The 17,541-nt window shown below is 51.8% G+C and overlaps 1 protein-coding gene across 2 annotated transcripts in view; it reads right to left on the bottom strand.

Annotated features, from left to right (window-relative positions):
• ZNF704 (zinc finger protein 704) overlaps nucleotides 1–17,541 on the bottom strand; it is a 200,661-nt gene that overhangs the window by 1,508 nt on the left and 181,612 nt on the right. For both annotated transcript variants that reach the window (XM_070391854.1, XM_070391853.1), the window contains exons 5-8: nucleotides 13,492–13,592; nucleotides 10,615–10,882; nucleotides 8,729–8,833; nucleotides 444–541 (exon numbers count right to left, since the gene is read on the bottom strand). In XM_070391854.1, the coding sequence (XP_070247955.1) occupies nucleotides 444–541; nucleotides 8,729–8,833; nucleotides 10,615–10,882; nucleotides 13,492–13,592 (572 nt within the window). The remainder of the gene's footprint in view (nucleotides 1–443; nucleotides 542–8,728; nucleotides 8,834–10,614; nucleotides 10,883–13,491; nucleotides 13,593–17,541) is intronic.

Below are 17,541 nucleotides of genomic sequence, written 5' to 3'. Positions count from 1 at the left end.
TTTGCCCACTTGCGGACATGACATTGGCCATGTCACTGAGGCAAACACGTACACACGAGAAATAGCAGCAGAGAGCATACTCTTTTGAGTTTTGAAAGAGGTACTTTCAAGTGCTCTCTTGTTTCTCAAGTGTCTGGCACTCTGGTTAAGGGGCTCCTGGCTCTGGGAAGGAAGTCTACTCTGTGGTTCTTTTACTACCGGGGTCCGTGCACAGGGCGCTGGATGTCCCAGTCGTCCCCACGGCCCGTTCTGTAGGAGAACTTACTGTGAACGGTCACAACAACAACAAACCAACGAGTTTGCACTCATAGTTAGTGGATGGGGAAACCATGGGAATAAGAGGAAGGGCGACTCATCCATGACGGGACATTTCAAGGAAGACCCTGTCTCTGGGTTCTGTTTCTCGCTGTTCTGCATTTTAGCGGGGCGTGTGGGCATCCTACCTCAGGCCGACCGTCCCCCTGGGCGGGGAGGACAAGACCGCGTGGCCGTGCTGCCGCTGCTCTCCTGCGCCCCCGGGGTGGTGGTGTGTCGGCGATACCTGGAAGGACAGGGAGAACAGAGCTGGCGGCCAGGTTCTCCGTGCCATACCTTTAGGGAGCCTCTGCGACGCGGGCAGTGGTCCCTGATCTTAGACGTGGAGGTGAAGTGCCTCCTTCACAGAGAGCACACGTTAAAATGGATGGGGTGGGGCTCACGGCAGAATGTGAATGCATCTCCCACAGAAAAGACCAGCAACAATGCACGCCTTACACACCCTCACGGCTTTGCCTTGGGCGTTCCACTTTGCCCTTGGCCACTTATTTTCCTTTGAATAATGTTTTAAAGTCTATTCTTAGTCCAAGGCTCATGATCTCCCTTTTTCAAGAAGAGAAAAGCTAGTCAGTGGCCATGACACCACGTGGGGCTCGGCCTTCTGTGACCTGCAGAAGGGGTCCAGCCGGCCCTGGGTCTCCGATCCCAGTGATGTCAGCGCCCTGCCCCTGCTCCTCTCCCATGCACGGCAACAATGAATGCCCTCTCCCTACCCCTGTGTCTATCAATGAAGGCCCTCTCCCCACCCATGTCCATTCATGAAGGTCCTCTCCCCACCCCGTGTCCATTCATGAAGGTCCTCTCCCCACCCCGTGTCCATTCATGAATGCCCTCTTCCCACCCGTGTTCATTCATGAAGGTCCTCTCCCCACCCGTGTCCATTCATGAAGGTCCTCTCGCCACCCCATATGTCTGTCAATGAAGGCCTTCTCCCCAACCCGTGTCCATTCATGAATGCCCTCTTCCCACCCGTGTTCATTCATGAAGATCCTCTCCCCACCCGTGTCCATTCAGGAAGGTCCTCTCCCCACACCTGTATCTATCAATGAAGGCCCTCTCCCCACCCATGTCCATTCATAAAGGTTCTCTCCCACCCCTGTGTCTATCAATGAAGGCCCTCTCCCCACCCCTGTGTCTATCAATGAAGGCCCTCTCCCCACCCATGCCCATTCATGAAGGTCCTCTCCCAACCCCGTGTCCATTCAGGAAGGTCCTCTCCCCACACCTGTATCTATCAATGAAGGCCCTCTCCCCACCCATGTCCATTCATGAATGCCCTCTCCCCACCCGCGTCCATTCATGACGCCCAGCCAAGCACGCTTTTGTCCATTTCTCCCAACAGTCTCCACTTTCCAATTTTCATTGTTTTTTTTTAAAAATTAAATCTTTATTGTTCAGATTACATTTGTTCCTCCCCCCCCCCCCAAAACTCCCCTCCTCCCAGTTCCCCGCCCCACCCTCCGCCCTCACTCCTCACCCACTGTCCTCATCCATAGGTGCACGATTTTTGTCCAGTCTCTTCCCACATCTCCCATTCCCCTTTCCCCCCCAAGAATAGTATGTCCATTCCCTTTCTATGTCCCTGATTCATTATAATCACCAGTTCATTCTGTATATCAGATTATTTATTCACTTGATTCTTAGATTCACTTGTTGATAGATGCATGTTTGTTGTTCATAATTTGTATCTTTACCTTTTTCTTCTTCCTCTTCTTAAAGGATACCTTTCAGCATTTCGTATAATACTGGTTTAGTGGTGATGAACTCCTTTAGCTTTTCCTTATCTGTGAAGCTCTTTATCTGACCTTCAATTCTGAATGATAGCTTTGCTGGATAAAGTACTCTTGGTTGTAGGTTCTTGGTATTCAGCACTTTGAATATTTCTTGCCATTCCCTTCTGGCCTGCAAAGTTTCTGTTGAGAAATCAGCTGACAGTCGTATGGGTATTCCCTTGTAGGTAACTGACTGTCTTTCTCTTGCTGCTTTTAAGATTCTCTCTTTGTCTTTTGCTTTTGGCATTTTAATGATGATGTGTCTTGGTGTGGTCCTCTTTGGATTCCTTTTGTTTGGGGTTCTCTGTGCTTCTTGGACCTGTAAGTCCATTTCTTTCACCAGGTGGGGGAAGTTTTCTGCCATTATTTCTTCAAATAGGTTTTCAATATCTTGCTGTCTCTCATCTTCTGGCACCCCAATAATTCTGACATTAGTGCGCTTGAAGCTGTCCCAGAGGCTCCTTACACTATCTTCGTATTTTCGGATTCTTTTTTCATTTTGCTTTTCCGGTTGGGTGTTTTTTGCTTCTTCGAATTTCAAATCTTTGGCTTGATTCTTACACTCCTCTGGTCTGCTATTGGGTATAATATTCTTTATTTCAGTCCGTGTATGCTTAATTTCTAGTTTCTTTATCGTAGCATCGAGGGTCTCATTAGTTTTTGTGAGGCTTTCCACAAGTTTATTGCAAGCCCTCAAAATTGCGTTTTTTAGCTCCATATCCTCCATTTCTGTCATGTTTTTTTGTCTCCGCATTTTTTATGCTTTCTTGGTGAACCCCCTTGTGGTCTTTGTGCGCAGTCTTGTTCTAGTTAAGCCTTGATTTTTTTAGTTAATACTGAGGGATTTGACCACCAGGCTGACTGGCTGTGAGAATCAGCTGTGTGGAAAACTTCTGTCCTCTGGGGAGGTGCTAATCTAGCCTTTGTCTGAGGCGATCCAGCAAATGGCTCTGCGCAGGGCTTGGGCGGGGCGGGATCAACAGGGCGGGTGGAGGGAGCAGTTATGGCTGCTCTCAGTCCCTTCCCAGAGGCTCTGCTTCTCAGAACCCCGGCAGCCGCTGCAAACCTCGGAGAGAAAGCTGCCCTCAGATTCCAACTGATGCCGGACAATCCCGCTTCTCCCGTCTGAGTCTGAGTCCCTAGAGACTTGCCCGGATCTGGAGCCCAGAGTCTGAGACTCCCTCCCGACTGAAAACGACAACAGCGCCCTCAGCCACCAGCCTGCTTTGCGCGCGCACCTCGGTACCTTTGTATTTTCCACACTGCGCCTCCTCTGAGCCTCGGTTTGCTGTTCTCTTTCCTTCTAGTTGAAGAGTCTCTCCTCAGCCAGCCTTCCTGTGGTTCTGGGTGATGTCTGTTCCGTCTTTTAGTTGTATTTTTGAAGTGGTTGTTTGCGGCGGCAATCTCTGGTGTTTACCTATGCCACCATTTTGGTTCTCCTCCTTTCATTGGTTTTATATCATAACTGTTTCTAGGTTCTACTGTGGGGCATGTTTTATAAAGTGTATAAGGTGCTTGGACAGCACAGCTGCCTGGTACTGTTTCTAAATGGATGGAATTATTGGGTGATAGGCTTGTAATCTATCTATTCATTAGGCGTAGGCTCAGAAGCTGGCCTGGCAGGAAGAGACCATGATCACAAATTACAGCCCACTAATTTCTCCCACAGGCTGAGGGGAGCTGGGTCCCACGAGTCACTCCCAAACAGGGAGGCTCACGTTCCCTGAGACATGTCACAGGTGCCATGATGGCGCATGCTCGGCCATGGCAGTGCCAGGTTGTGCTCAGCACAGCGACTCTGCTGGGTTGCTCTGGAGGCGAGGGCACTGCTTAACAGGCCGTGACTGGCACAAGGGCACACTGCAGCCCTGGAGACGGGAGCCTGCATCTGAGCCTCGCACCAGAGCAGTAGCAGGGGTTGGTGGAATTTAAAGATCCTTGTCTTGGTTTTAACCTTTTATACTATTCCTCTTTCCAGGTGTAAAAAACAAAACTAGCGAAACCGTAAACCAGCACATAGGACAGCATCAGGTTGGGAGACCCTCTGGCCTGGGCCTCCGGGCTGGCACTGGGACAGCAGGCTGGTCGGCTCCGACTGCTTGCGAGGGGCTTTTTATGGACTGAATGTTTGCTTTCCCAGATGCATATGTTGAAGCCCAAATTCCCAGGACTCGGAGATGGGCCTTTAAGGAAGTAATTACAGCTAAATGAGGCCCAAAGGGTGGAACCCTGGTCCTCTAGGATTGGTGTCCTTTTAAGAAGAGACACCTGCCCGGCCGGCATGGCTCAGTGGTTGAGGGTCAACCTATGAACCAGGAGGTCACGGTTTGATTGCCAGTCAGGGCACATGCCCAGGTTGCAAGCTTGATTCCCAGTGGGCAGTGTGCTGGAGGCAGCCAATCAATGATTCTCTCTCATCATTGATGATTCTCTCTCCATCTCTCTTCCTCTCTGAAGTCAATGAAAAATATATTTTTTTAAAAGAAGAGACACCAAATCTCTCATTCCCCTCCAAACCCTTCAAGAGAAAAGGCTGTGCGAGGACACAGTGAGAAGGGGCCCTTGCCAGTAAGAGGCCCTCGCCAGGAGCGAATCGGCCAGCACCTCGGTCTGGGACTTGCAGCTTCCAGAACCATGAGAACATAAATTTCAGCTGGTAAAAGCCCCCCAACCCCCACCATCTATGGCATTCTGTTAGTGCCATTTCAGTAGACTTGTGTCATGAAAAGACAGAAAGAGAAATGGAGATAATTAGAAGAAAAGGTGAGTCACTTCGGGAAAAACAGGTCAAACAAAGCTGTCATTAATAAAGATCCTCTCCCCACCCCTGTGTCTATCAATGAAGGCCCTCTCCCCACCTCTGTCCATTCATGAAGGTCCTCTCCCCCCGCCCCCGTCCATTCATGAAGGTCTTCTCCCCACCCCTGTGTCTATCAATGAAGGCCCTCTCCCCACCCATGTCCATTCATAAAGATCCTCTCCCCACCCGTGTCCATTCATGAAGGTTCTCTCCCACCCCTGTGTCTATCAATGAAGGTCCTCTCCCCACCCCATGTGTTTATCAATGAAGGCCTTCTCCCCACCTGTGTCCATTCATGAAGATCCTCTCCCCACCCATGTCCATTCATGAAGGTTCTCTCCCCACCCGTGTCTATCAATGAAGGTCCTCTCCCCACTTGTGTCCATTCATGAAGGCCCTCTCCCCACCACCGTGTAAGACGTGGAGGAATTTGGGAGAGCATATCCCTCAGAATTATCTCTGTATTTCAGAAGGAAGTGCTTTAATTGGAGGGGCAAAGCAGAGGGGGGGGGGGGGGGGCGGGGAATCTGCAATACTCTAACAATAAAATCCTATATAATAAAAGGCTAATATGCAAATTGACTGAACGGCCGGTCGCTATGACACGCACTGACCACCAGGGTGAAGACGCGCAGAAGCTGCCCCTTGGTGGTCAGTGCACTCCCACAGAAGCTGGGCTCATGGTTGGCGAGCATAGCAGCAGTGGCGGAAGCCTATCCTGCCTCTGCAGCAGCGCTAAGGATGTCCGACTGACAGCTTAGGCCCACTCCCCCCCAAGTGCACAAATTTCGTGCACCAGGCCTCTAGTAAATAAATAAGATGTAGGGGGAAATTCCATTTGAAAGCAGTCTGGACTGAGCAGTTCCATCTACATGCTATGCATGGTTTTACACAAGCTGAACAAGAGGGTGTCTGCCCTTGAAAATCCTCCTCAAGTCAAAGACAAGATGGACAGATGAGCATAGCAGGTCTTGGGAATTCCGTCACTGTAGCGGCCTTTCCAGGTTAGAAGGGTTGTCGCAGGTGTGACACAGAGATACTCTGGACCTTTTTAATGTCTAACAAAAAGTCACCAGCAGGACTGATTGCTAACCGCGACACCCACCTTAGCAGATCACGGTTCTTGCCAGAAAGGACTCTAATACCTGATGTGCAAGTCGTTTTCTCCCATCTCCTTGCTCGTCCCTGGTGGCCGTCTCGGCCTCTCAGAGCGACCAGCAGTGGTCACTCCTCCATGAAGCAGGCAGCTTTCATGACTACACCAGATCCACACTACTGTTTAAACGTGGAATCTGGGGGCATTTTCTGGAAGCCACAAATTCCCAAACTGTTGCCAGCAGTTTGCCTTTTATCCTTGGCTAGTCCTCCAGGGATTTAATACATAGTCATTGGCCAGAGCAGCAGCATTGACTGAGCCACTTTCGTTAGTATGCACTCTGCAGGAGGTCTTAGTATTTGCTGGAAACCTCTGGGAGTTTCCAGGGGTTGGTAATAAGAATCTTTTGGGAGGTCCTTGGGGAGAGAGGTGGAAAGGAGAAAATAACATGAATATCCATTATCACAAGCTACTCTCTGGATCTTACCAGGAGGTAGAAACCACTGTGCGCACCAATGGTATGGGGGTCTATGAATGCTCTTTATAACCTATAAAGACCCAATATATATATATTTATTTATTATTATTTTTTAAAAATATATTTTTATTGATTTTAGAGAGGAAGGGAGAGGGAGAAAGAGACTGAAACATCAATGATGAGACAGAATCACTGATCAGCTGCCTCCTACTGGGGATTGAGCCTGCAACCTGGGTATGTGGCCTTGACTGGAATCGAACCTGGGACCCTTCAGTCTGCAGGCCGACGCTCTATCCACTGAGCCAAACCAGCTAGGGCCCAATATACTTTTAAATGAATGGTTAGAAATCAGGTTAATTCATGGCAATTTATTAGACAGTAATCATTTAATATGTCAAATCAATTCTTATATACTGCTTAAACCTAATGGCATACTTTAGCACTCATTTATTTTCAAACTAGAGGCCCGGTGCACAAAATTTGTGCACTGGGGAGGAGGTGTCCCTCGCCCAGCCTGCACCCTCTCCAATCTGGGACCCCTTGGAAGATGTCTGTCTGCCAGTTTAAACCGGCAGTCAGACATCCCTCTCACAATCCGAGACTGCTGGCACCTAACTGCTCGCCTGCGTGCCTGCCTGATTGCCCCTAACCGCTTATGCCTGCCAGCCTGGTCACCCCCTAACCACTCCCCTGCCAGCCTGATTAACACCTAACTGCTCCCTTACCAGCCTGATTGCCCCCAACTGCCCTCCCCTGCAAGCCTGGTCCCCCCCACTGCCCTCCCCTGCTGGCCTGATCTCACCCACAACTGCCCTCCTCTGCTGGCCTGATGGCCCCCAATTGCCCTCCCCTGCTGGCCTGGTCCCCCCCAACTGCCCTCCCCTGCCAGCCTGGTCCCCCCCAACTGCACTCCCCTGCCGGCCTGATGGCCCCCACCTGCCCTTCCCTGCAAGCTTGGTCCCCCCCAACTGCCCTCCCCTGCAGGCCTGGTCCCCCCAACTGCCCTCCCCTGCTGGCCTGATCTTGCCCTCAACAGCCATCGCCTGCCGGCCTGATCTCACCCCCAACTGCTCTCCCCCTGCTGGCCTGATTGCCCCCATCTGTCCTCCCCTGCTGGCCTGATCTCGCCCCCAACTACCCTCCCCTGCAGGCCTGATCTCGCCCCCAACTGCCCTCCTCTGCTGACCAATTTGGTTCTGATTGGTCGGTTTCTATGCCAGTCAGCATCAAAAGCTCTGCCTCCTCGGCAGCCATTGGCTCCTCACAGTTGACCCAGATTTGGTTCTGATTGGTTGGCTTCTATGCCAGTCAGCGTCAAAGCTCCGCCTCCTAGGCAGCACTGGCTCCTCACACTTCACCTAGATTTGGTTCTGATTGGTTGGTTTCTATGCCAGTCGGCATCTCTGGGCCTATCAACAGGGCCTGATTAGAAAGGTGGGGCTGATCAGCAGCCCCAGTGGAGGCCTGGAGAGAGATGGAGGCGTGGCTGCTGGAGAGAGAGAGGCAAGTGCTTATCAACAGCTGCCACAGAGGCTACGGATCAGACCCTGCTTCTCTCTTCAGGCCTCTCTCTGGGCCTGATTCGCAACCCTTCAGCAGTCAGTGCTGGGGCACCATGCCTGCAGCCACGGCAACCCAGTGCTGACTGCAGAACTGACTTCTGGTTGGTCAAGCCTCTGGTCATGACAGACCTAGGGTTTTTATATATTAGGATTACACATCCATATGGATGGATTATTTTATATATTAGGATTACACATCCATATGGATGGATTATTCAGGCTTTGGGGGCAAAAAGTGACTTTAATTTTTTATTTTTTTGAACCATCAAGATGACATACCGGCAAACAATAATTTCAAAGTCATAAATATTATGAATGTACTCAAAATGATAAATTCCATTTATGTACAGGTGTTTTTTTAATGTTCAGAATCTGAGCTCAGAGATGATTTTATAAAGCCTTTTGGAAACATGCAAATATAACACCAACAAAAAACTCTGATCTACATCTGACATATTTATCAACAGCTGAAACGCTCTTTAATCTGACAGAGTAGCCGGGCCTGTCGGAGCCATGAGAAGCCTTGCTCAGGACTTTACATATTCCACGCAAGAAACAGGTGCTTCCAGCCTTCTGGGCTTTGTTTTACTGTTGCACGTGTCTAAATGTGTTCTCTAACTTTGCATGTCTAAATGTGTTCTCTAATTTTATGTGTCTTCAGCTTGTTCTCTAACTTTACGTTTGGCTTTTTGTATTTGTACTCACTGGAATGCCTGTGAAGGTAACTGGAGGAGACTGCCAGGAGACACTGAAGCTGCTGCCATTGGGGGTGAACTTGGCCGATCCTGGGATGGTCACGGGGGGCGTGGCCTGTTACAGAGCAAACAGAAATGGTCAGGGGGGCGTGGCACAGTACAGAGAAAACTGTTAAGAAAGGTTTTTCCTCAATCTTAGCTGTCATTTACCAAGGTGGGGCCTCAGAAACTATCTCAGCTGTATTAATAACTTAGACTAGTTATCTGATAGGAAGAGATGAAACATGTTCAAAGAGAGTAGCTGGAAAGAAATTCTTTATATATCTAAGCAATCTATCTAATGTATCAAAGGAGATGGTTTTTGACGATTGATTTCTGAATTTTAGGACCACTGTGAGATATACTAGTCATTTCTCACTATCAAATTTGGAAATAAACACTTTTATACAGAGATGGTGGGGCGTAATTGGTACAACATTTGGGAGGGTAATTTGGCAATATATATATAAAAATTTTTAGAATTCTGCATATTAGCTATTCCACTTCTAGAATTCATTCTAAGGAAATGGATACAAGGATGTTCATTGTATTACATATTTTTAAAAATTGGAAACACAAATGTCTAGTAATAGGGAAATGGGTAAATAAATCATGATATACCAGCTGAGCCATTACAAATGATGTTGTTGAAGAATACTCAATGACATGCAAAAATGTTCATGAGCCCTGGCCCATGTGACTAAGCAGTTATAGCATCTGTCTGTGCATGGAAGGGTCTCGAGTTCGACTCCAGGTGAAGGCCACACACCTGGGTTACAGGTTTGCTCCTGGGTCCTTGTCTGGGTGCATGCGGGAGGCAACCAATCAATGTATCTCTCTTACATTGATGTTTCTCTCTTTCTCTCTCTCCCCCTCTCCTCTCCCTTCCCCTTCCCCGGCTTCTACTCTTTCTAAAAATCAATAGAAAAAATATCCTTGGGTGAGGATTAAAAAAAACAAAAACAAAAAACCACGACATTCGTGATATATTCACTGGAAAAAAAAACACAAAGCATAGTAAACACAATATTGAAGAATACTCAATGACATGCAGAAAAAGTACTACAATAGATTCCTTAGTTTTTTATACATATACGCATAGGAGAAAGTCTTGAAAGACATACCAAAAATATTAACCAAGAGGCTTTCTTGTAGTTGGGATTGATACATTTTCTCTCTCTGCTTCAGTTTTTAGTATTTTCTATGCTGAGCATTTATAATATTTACAGACAGAGAAATCCCAAATATTATGAATACAGGGTTCAGGAAGATCATCAAGTGTGTGTTCCAACCCACTTTATAGATAAACAAAAGAATTTCAATAAGTTGGTTCAAGCTCATGATTTTGGACCTAAATGCAAACATGAACAAAGGAATGAATTATTCTTTTTGACCCACATAACGAGTCAGGAATAAAACTTATTGCACCATCAAATCTAATAATTCGCTCTATCCCTTTGCTCTTGAGCTTCAGTCTGCTAAATAAGTGGCAAACTCTTCCTCCACAGGTTTAGCTTTTCGAAGGCTCAGTGCAGTGGTGATGGTGGTGGCTTTGGCAATGCTTAGCAGCAGCATCCTGCTCAGGTGGCATCCTCTGACTCACTAATTACTCTTCTGTGACTTCAAAGAAAAAAAAAGCTACGGGCACAGAGATGTTCACAGTAGAGTTATTAATGAAAAAACGGGTAGATCAGGTACCTAGCAATAAGAGAACAATGGAAACAAGTTGATTGAACTTTATGAGGACAAAGAACTCCGCTACGGGGCTACGTGTGGGATGCTGCTTTTCTGTTCCTAGGGCAGAATGCAGCTGCTTTTGGTCAGGGGCAAAGTGTCACTCGGGGTCGTGCACGGCACCTGGTAAGCGTGGTCGGTGTGCACGAGGTAGAGGGTGGTAGGGGCCGAGCGGCTCAAGGGCGTCATCAGTTTAGTCTCGGTTTTGGCCCCAGGGCTTTCTGTTCTGCCTGAATCCGGGATGGGGAAGGTGGGAGGTGAAGCCAGGGGCTGGGAGGGCGAAGCCGGGGCCAGGCTGCCCAGACCGTCCGCCGCCGCATCCGTGTTGAGCTTGATCTCCGTGTAGTAGAAGTCCTCCTCACCATCGCTGTAATCAGAGTCCCCAGCACGCCTAATGCAAAGGACAGCAGAACAGTCAGACCACGCCATCTCGCACGGCTGCGCCCTCTGTCTGGAATGTTTTTCCTTTCCCGTGTCTGCCTGGAAAACTCTACGCATCCTGCGACACTCAACTGTCCACTCCCAGGGAAGACCTCCTTGACCTCTAGAGGAATTTATCCAAACAATCCACCAAGCAGTTACTTATTCAACAATTTATTGGGAATCTACTCTGTGTAGGCACTCTTCTAGGGCCTGGCCAAGTCGTAGATGGATTCTGCCCTGATGGAAATTACATCTAGTGGGAGAGGCAGACAAGGGAGCCATAAGTAAATAGGTATCTAATGCATCGGGGACTAATGAATGCCAGGAAGAAAAACTAAGCGGCATACGAGTGCCCGTAAGCAGGTAAGCGATGGGGTTGTATTTTAAACTGAGCTCAGAGGAGGTGATGTGAACAGACCTGGATGAGGTGAGGGGAGCTGAAGCCTGGCCATGGGAAGAATACAGTGAGGAGCAGGCAGGCCGGGTGGGGTGGGGGGTGCCTGGTGTCTTCCACCAAGGGCAGAGGCCAGGGGCTGGGCCGAGGAGCTGCAGAGACATCGGAGGGGAGGGTGGAGGCCAGGGGCTGGGGGGAGGGGCTGCGGAGAGGGCGGAGGCAGGGTCAGAGGGCTCTGCAGCCGCAGGAACGCTCTGAATGTGACAGAAGCCACGGAGGCTTTGAGGAGTCTCAGTATTTTTGTTTCTTCTTTTTTTTTTACATTTTGAAATTGTCATTTTATTTATTTTTTAATTTATCTTATTGTTGAAAGTGTTACAGATGTCCCCCCTTTTCCCCCCATTGACCCCACCCCCCAGGCCTTCAACACACTATTGTCTGTGTCTATGGGTATGCGTATATGTATATAAGGTCTTTGGTTAACTACCCCCCCCCCCCCCCCCCCCCCCCCCCCCCCCCGCCCCGGCCCCGAGATGAAAGGGATCGCTCAACATGGACGACCCAGATGAGCCCCGACAGTGGGAGGGGAGGGGAGTGACGAGAACCCAGTCTGGGATGTATGCTGAAGGTCAGGGTAAGGACTTCACTCCTCAGTGTGCCCCCTGGCGGTGTTCTTTATTTAATTCACGTTATTAAATTACTTCGCACGTTTCTGTAAGTTTTAACCTCTACTGCCTCCTTACAACATTCTCTAGGGCTTTGGTGTCCACAACCAACATGAAATGTCCCCCTGTCCTATCGTCACGCTCATGGTCTAAGGCGAAGGCAGTCCTCTCCCCAGTCCCAGAGAGCAAGAGCTCCTGTGAACCCCGCGGTCCTGGGGGTGCTGGCAGGCTGCGAACCCCAGTCCCAGGGCCTCTGTAGAGCAGAGCACAAAGGGAGCCCGGGGAGCAATGAACTTTGCCACTGTGACAGCATCCGGAGCTCAAAGGGCACGGCTGGCACCACCTACTCTGCAGACTCTGTTGGGCGCGGACAGGCACGGCTCTGCGCGGTGCTGGACAGGGTTCGATTCCCTGGGCAGATGGGCTTGACAACAGACCCCCTACATCCTGAGCGTGGCTTTGGGGCGTTCTCGCTGGACCTTTAAAGAAGCGGAGCTATTTCCGTCGAGGTCGTCCTGACATGAGGTCAGGGAGACACGCCCGACTTCCCCCCTGGAGTCCTCAGGAGCAGGACCGGGGCGGCTGCCCAGAGGGTGCAGGGTGACCCTGGGCCACACCCACTGGGTAACCTGCACGCTGTGCTCTGGGAGGGACGGGCTACGTCCGCAGACATCAGCCCCATGAATGGGGAGGAGATCCCTTCTCTGCCCCACCCACGCAGGTGAGCAGAATCATGCCAGAACCTGGTTATTTCCTTTCTATTCCACTGCGATGGATGCTGCACGCCCTACATTGATTCCTTGCGGGGCAGAGTGACTGCAGTGTCCATTTCTCATCCTGGGGGGAGGACTGCTCTGTGCCCAAGCATCTGGGGCTCGGCATGTGTCTGGGTTTGCCGTCTGCACCCCAGTCAGGACGTGCAGCTTCTCAAGGGCCCCTTTCAGTCCCAGATCCCTGGACAAGAGGGACCCAGAGCCCACAGGCCAAGACTGGGAACCACTGCTGCCCTGGGAGGGCCTCACCAACAGGCTCCAAGCTTTGGCTTCTTTCCTGAGAAAGGTTCTCATAAAACACAAGGAAAGCGACAGAGGCACGGCGCCAGAGGTCATGGCCATCGCAACAGCAGCTCTGATGGGCAGTGGTGCCGTAACCCTTTTCAGGCTCTAAGTCAAGAATACTCTCCATCAGGGGGGGAAAAGCACATCTACATCTGCCCTGCAGCTGTACTTTTACAAATGGCTCGCACCACGTTTTACTTTTGACCTTCACATGTGACCCCTGCAGGGCTGACTGTATTGTTAACCTCATCTTCAGAGGAAACCGGGGAGCAGAGCAGTCCCTGACACCCCTCAGTGCAGTACGACTTGCGGTCAAGGCCTCTGTTATCTGCCCCCCTCCCCCCACTCCGTGCCCAGGCCCTTCCTGACTCCGCCTGAGCACTTGTGAGGCACAGGTGCTGGCTGGGGCCCGAGGGCAGGACGCCCGCAGCCCGCGCCCAGCGGGAGGGAGGTGCCTCACCCGAGGTGGACGCCGCGGATGTGCTTCTGGATCCCGGCCGCGGTGCTCAGCACCTTTCCGCAGTTCTTCCAGAGGCACTTGAACATCACCTTCATGGAGTTCTGGAGAGGAGAGGACGGAGAGTGAAGTGAAAACGAACCTACTAATGCTGCTGGCCCAACACGCTTCTTCCTTCCTCTTTACCCGAAGCTCATCATGACCTCACAGCAGAGTGGACAGATGGACGCACGCGCGGAGGCTCTCTGCCTCAGTTTCACACGAGGAAGCTGTGCTGTGCAAATCTACCTCCACCTGCTGCGCCCGAGGTGGTCTCAGGCTGGGTCTGGCCCCGGGAGACAGGAGGCTCTGGACTCCCCAGTCCCTTCCCGCCTGGCCAAGCTGGGCGGGCTGCCTTCCTCCTCCGAAAACACCACTTCCGTGGGTGTTTCCAGAGTTTTGGTAACTTTATGGGTTCTGGAAAGTCCTCTCTTTACTTGTCCCTTCAGACTTAGGGGTGGTGAGGGCCTTGCCCTATAGTTAGCTCTTGGGATCCTGGGGTACCACCCCACCCTAACCCTACACCTTTGCAAAGAGCCTCTTCAAACTCTTTCTAAATTTTTTAAAAAATTATTGATTTTAGAGAGATAGAGAGGAATGGAGAGAGAGAGTTCCTGTTCCACTGGTCCACACATTACTGGTTGATTCTTGTATGTGCCCCAGCTCAGCAATCATGTGTGGGGACAACGCTCTCACCAACTGAGCACCTGGCCAGGGCCGTCCAGCTCTTTAACTACCCGCTGGGTACATCACCCGCTTCCTGCCTGGACCTGGAGGATGCAGGGAAAGCAGGTTATGAAAGAATGTGAACGACGCGATCTTTCTGGGGGAGGTATGTGCTGCAAACACACATGCATTCCTTGGTGGTGAAGCGCGGGGGAGGGACAGCGTATTCAGACATTAGTTTCCAAATATAAAAATCACCCTGTTTTTAATGTTAAAAAGGTATTTCTTTATAGGTGGAGGTCCCCCTGTAATACTGGCAGGACTGGTTTGGAGAATAAGAGCACATTAGCGATGAGCTCAACTTTAATGGAAGCAGCGGTCTCTGTTCACAGGCGGAGGTGGCCCGCGTCAACCGGGAGGCCCCTTGCATGCTGGTGGGTGCTGGCCAACGTCCCGATTACACCCGCGAAACAATCCTCCCGTGCACACAGAGCCACTCTCTAAAAAAATTTTTTAAAAAAATATTTTTAATTGATTTCAGAGAGGGAGAGATAGAAACATCAATGATAAGAGAATCATCGATCAGCTGCCTCCTGCACACCCCTCACTGGGGATTGAGCCCGCAACCCGGGCATGTGCCCTTGACCGGAATCGAACTCAGGATCCTTCAGTCCGCAGGCTGACACACTGTCCACTGAGCCAACCCGGCCAGGGCCAGAGAGCCACTCTTACGCGGCAGGAAAGCGAGCCCTGCATGAGGAGACCGGAGACAACGTTTGTTCAACACGGCCCAGCCCGCCCCACAGGCCCCAGCTCTGCCAGGGCAGCCAAACCAAGCCCTGCTGCAGGCACAAGCGCAGCCTCCGATCGGACCGTGACCATCTGCGCTCGAACCTAGCTTCTCCTGGTAGCTGCACCGATGTTTGAGAGGCTGAAGGCCCCCAGGGCTGGGACCGTCCCTGTGCCCACAGGCGTGCCTGGTCTGACACGGCCACACCCAGGGCAGCCGGCTGGGCAGGGACCAGCAGGCCCTGCAGACCCATCAGCTCGGGGCTGCGGCTGGGACGGGGTGGGTCTCCATCCCTGCAGACGCTCTGGCTGTCCCTGACACTGCCCTGGGGGCCAGGCGGCCGGGCTGCCTCGCTCTCTCCCTTGAGGCCTCCGTCTGCTGTGAACTGTCGCCCACACGGGATGCCTGGAGTGGCTTCCGCTTCCCCGACAGACCAGGCTGACACACAGGACTGACAAAGGCCAAGTCCCCTCAGTTCCCAGCGGGTGGGCCCAGCTGCATCCTGATGGTCCACACTCATCCCCAGGCCAGTCCGCCCGGAGCTGCCGGGGTTACCTGCCCCAGGGCGCCTGATAGGACCCTGAGGTGTGTGCACACGGCGATGAGGGTTCGTGTGTGTGTGTGTGTGTGCGTGTGTGTGAGTGCATGTGAACATGTGTGCTGGGGATGGAGGCTCAGACAGGAGGACTAGGGCCTCGGAGGAAGGAGCACAGGTGAGCTCACAGCACCGTCCTCAGCGCCTCGGGTGAAAGGCCCCCTCACTGTGCGGCAGAGGCTCAGTGACCTCCCTCCTTTGTCCTCCCGGCTCTGGCTGGAGGGCGGTCATCACGTGACACCCACCGGGAGGGACGGAGCTGCTTTCCTGGCAGCCGCCTAGTCCTGCCCGATGGGCCCGTTCCTGGGGCAGCGGGTTTCCTGCCCACGCGCTGTGCTCAGCGGGCGTGAGGAACGCAGTCAGCCGACGGGTGCTCGCTCCTGCGTGGGCCTCGCCAACTTTCCCACTTTAGAGCGAGTCACCCTTTCCGGGTGTGAAAGGCAGACGTGGTCCGTTCACTGATTACTCCTGCGCAGCCGGCAGTTAACTTGGTGCCCTCCCCTCTGACTGAGGATCTGCCAAGTGCACAGGTAGAGTGGCCCCGGCCAAGACACCTGCGAGGGAGGTGGAAGGAAGGGCCCGGCTCAGCGTCATCGTCAGATCCAGGCGTGCGCCGCCCCTTTGTGAGGGGCCCTGACGTGTCCATTACCATGTGTCTGCCACGGGGGCGGGGTTTCAGGGGCACAGTGACCTTTCTATGCTTGGACACTGAATCTTCATGATGTCCCGGACGAGGGTTGGTAACTGCTGTTAGTTTGTGTTGCAGATGAAGAAGCCGATGGTCAGAGAAGGGAAATGATTTTCTGAAGTCTGCAGGGTAGCAAAGTTGAGCTGAGCACGAGGCTCCTGCCACTTCTGATCAGGGCCCCTCCCTGTCCCACGGATCGTGCTCTCACCCCAGGCGTTTTGCCCACGAGCCACAGTAGCTCCCTATGCACAGCACATACACCAGCGAACAAGCGAGACAGGAGCGCCAGAAACGATGCCCTGATCGCGTACGACGCACCGGATTCTCTCAGCTCAAGAACGGAGTGCTGTTTATCCTCAGCCCATTAAGCTGCTGTCAGCAGGGCACTGAGCACGGGTCCCTGCGCGGAGTCCCGGCCCCCACGCCAGCCACCTCTAAGACAGCCGGGGCCACGCACTCAGATGACCCCAGAGAAAGCCTGACCACCAGGATGGCCCTTCAGTCCCCATCACCGCCTGGTAGCTCGCTGACCGGTCAGGCGAACACGGACGCTGCCCGGTGGCTGGTGGGAGCAGCATCTTCACGCCCCACCTCCGGAGGCAGGCGCTCCTTTCTCCCCGGCTCTCTGGGTAGGGAGCCCGCAGGTTCCACAGCGGCACACGCAGGGGACGGAGCGGAGACGGAGTGATCGATGCTGGCTGCGTGTTTTCCTCTTGGAAATAAATTGGGGGGAAGAGGTTGCACGGCAGTCCTCAGGGTTTTGCTTTGGGTTTTTGTTTGTGAATAGTGATTCCCAATGAAGCTACTGAGAACCACTTACGGGACCAATATATAAAGTAGCAGCCTCACATGGACATGGCCATCAAAAAATAAAGTGAACCCTGACCCGTGTGGCTCAATGGATAGAGCGTTGGCCTGCGGACTGAAGAGTCCCAGGTTCGATTCCGGTCAAGGGCAAGTACCTTGGTTGCACGCACATCCCCAGTAGGGTGTGCAGGAGGCAGCTGATCGATGTTTCTCTCATCGATGTTTCTAACTCTCTATCCCTCTCCCTTCCTCTGTGTAAAAAATCAATAAAATTTATTTTAAAAAAATAACGTGAAAAGGTGTTTAAGATGTAGCAGCAGATAGCTTCATCCTACAAAGTGAAATCCTTTTGGAAAATTGTGAGTGGTCATGATAGTGTAAATGCACACAAAGAGGATGGAAAGAATATGAGCTTTAGGTTCGGCAGACCTGGGTTTGAGTGGCGGGCCTGGCCCTTCTATCCTCAGG

The sequence above is a fragment of the Myotis yumanensis genome, unplaced genomic scaffold, assembly GCF_028538775.1.
Source record: "Myotis yumanensis isolate MYYU_CA2020_CCGP unplaced genomic scaffold, mMyoYum1.0.hap1 SCAF_15, whole genome shotgun sequence".
In the NCBI taxonomy this organism is placed as follows: Eukaryota; Metazoa; Chordata; class Mammalia; order Chiroptera; family Vespertilionidae; genus Myotis; species Myotis yumanensis.
Note: the sequence above shows the minus strand (reverse complement) of the source record. Positions and strands in the feature narration are given on the sequence as shown.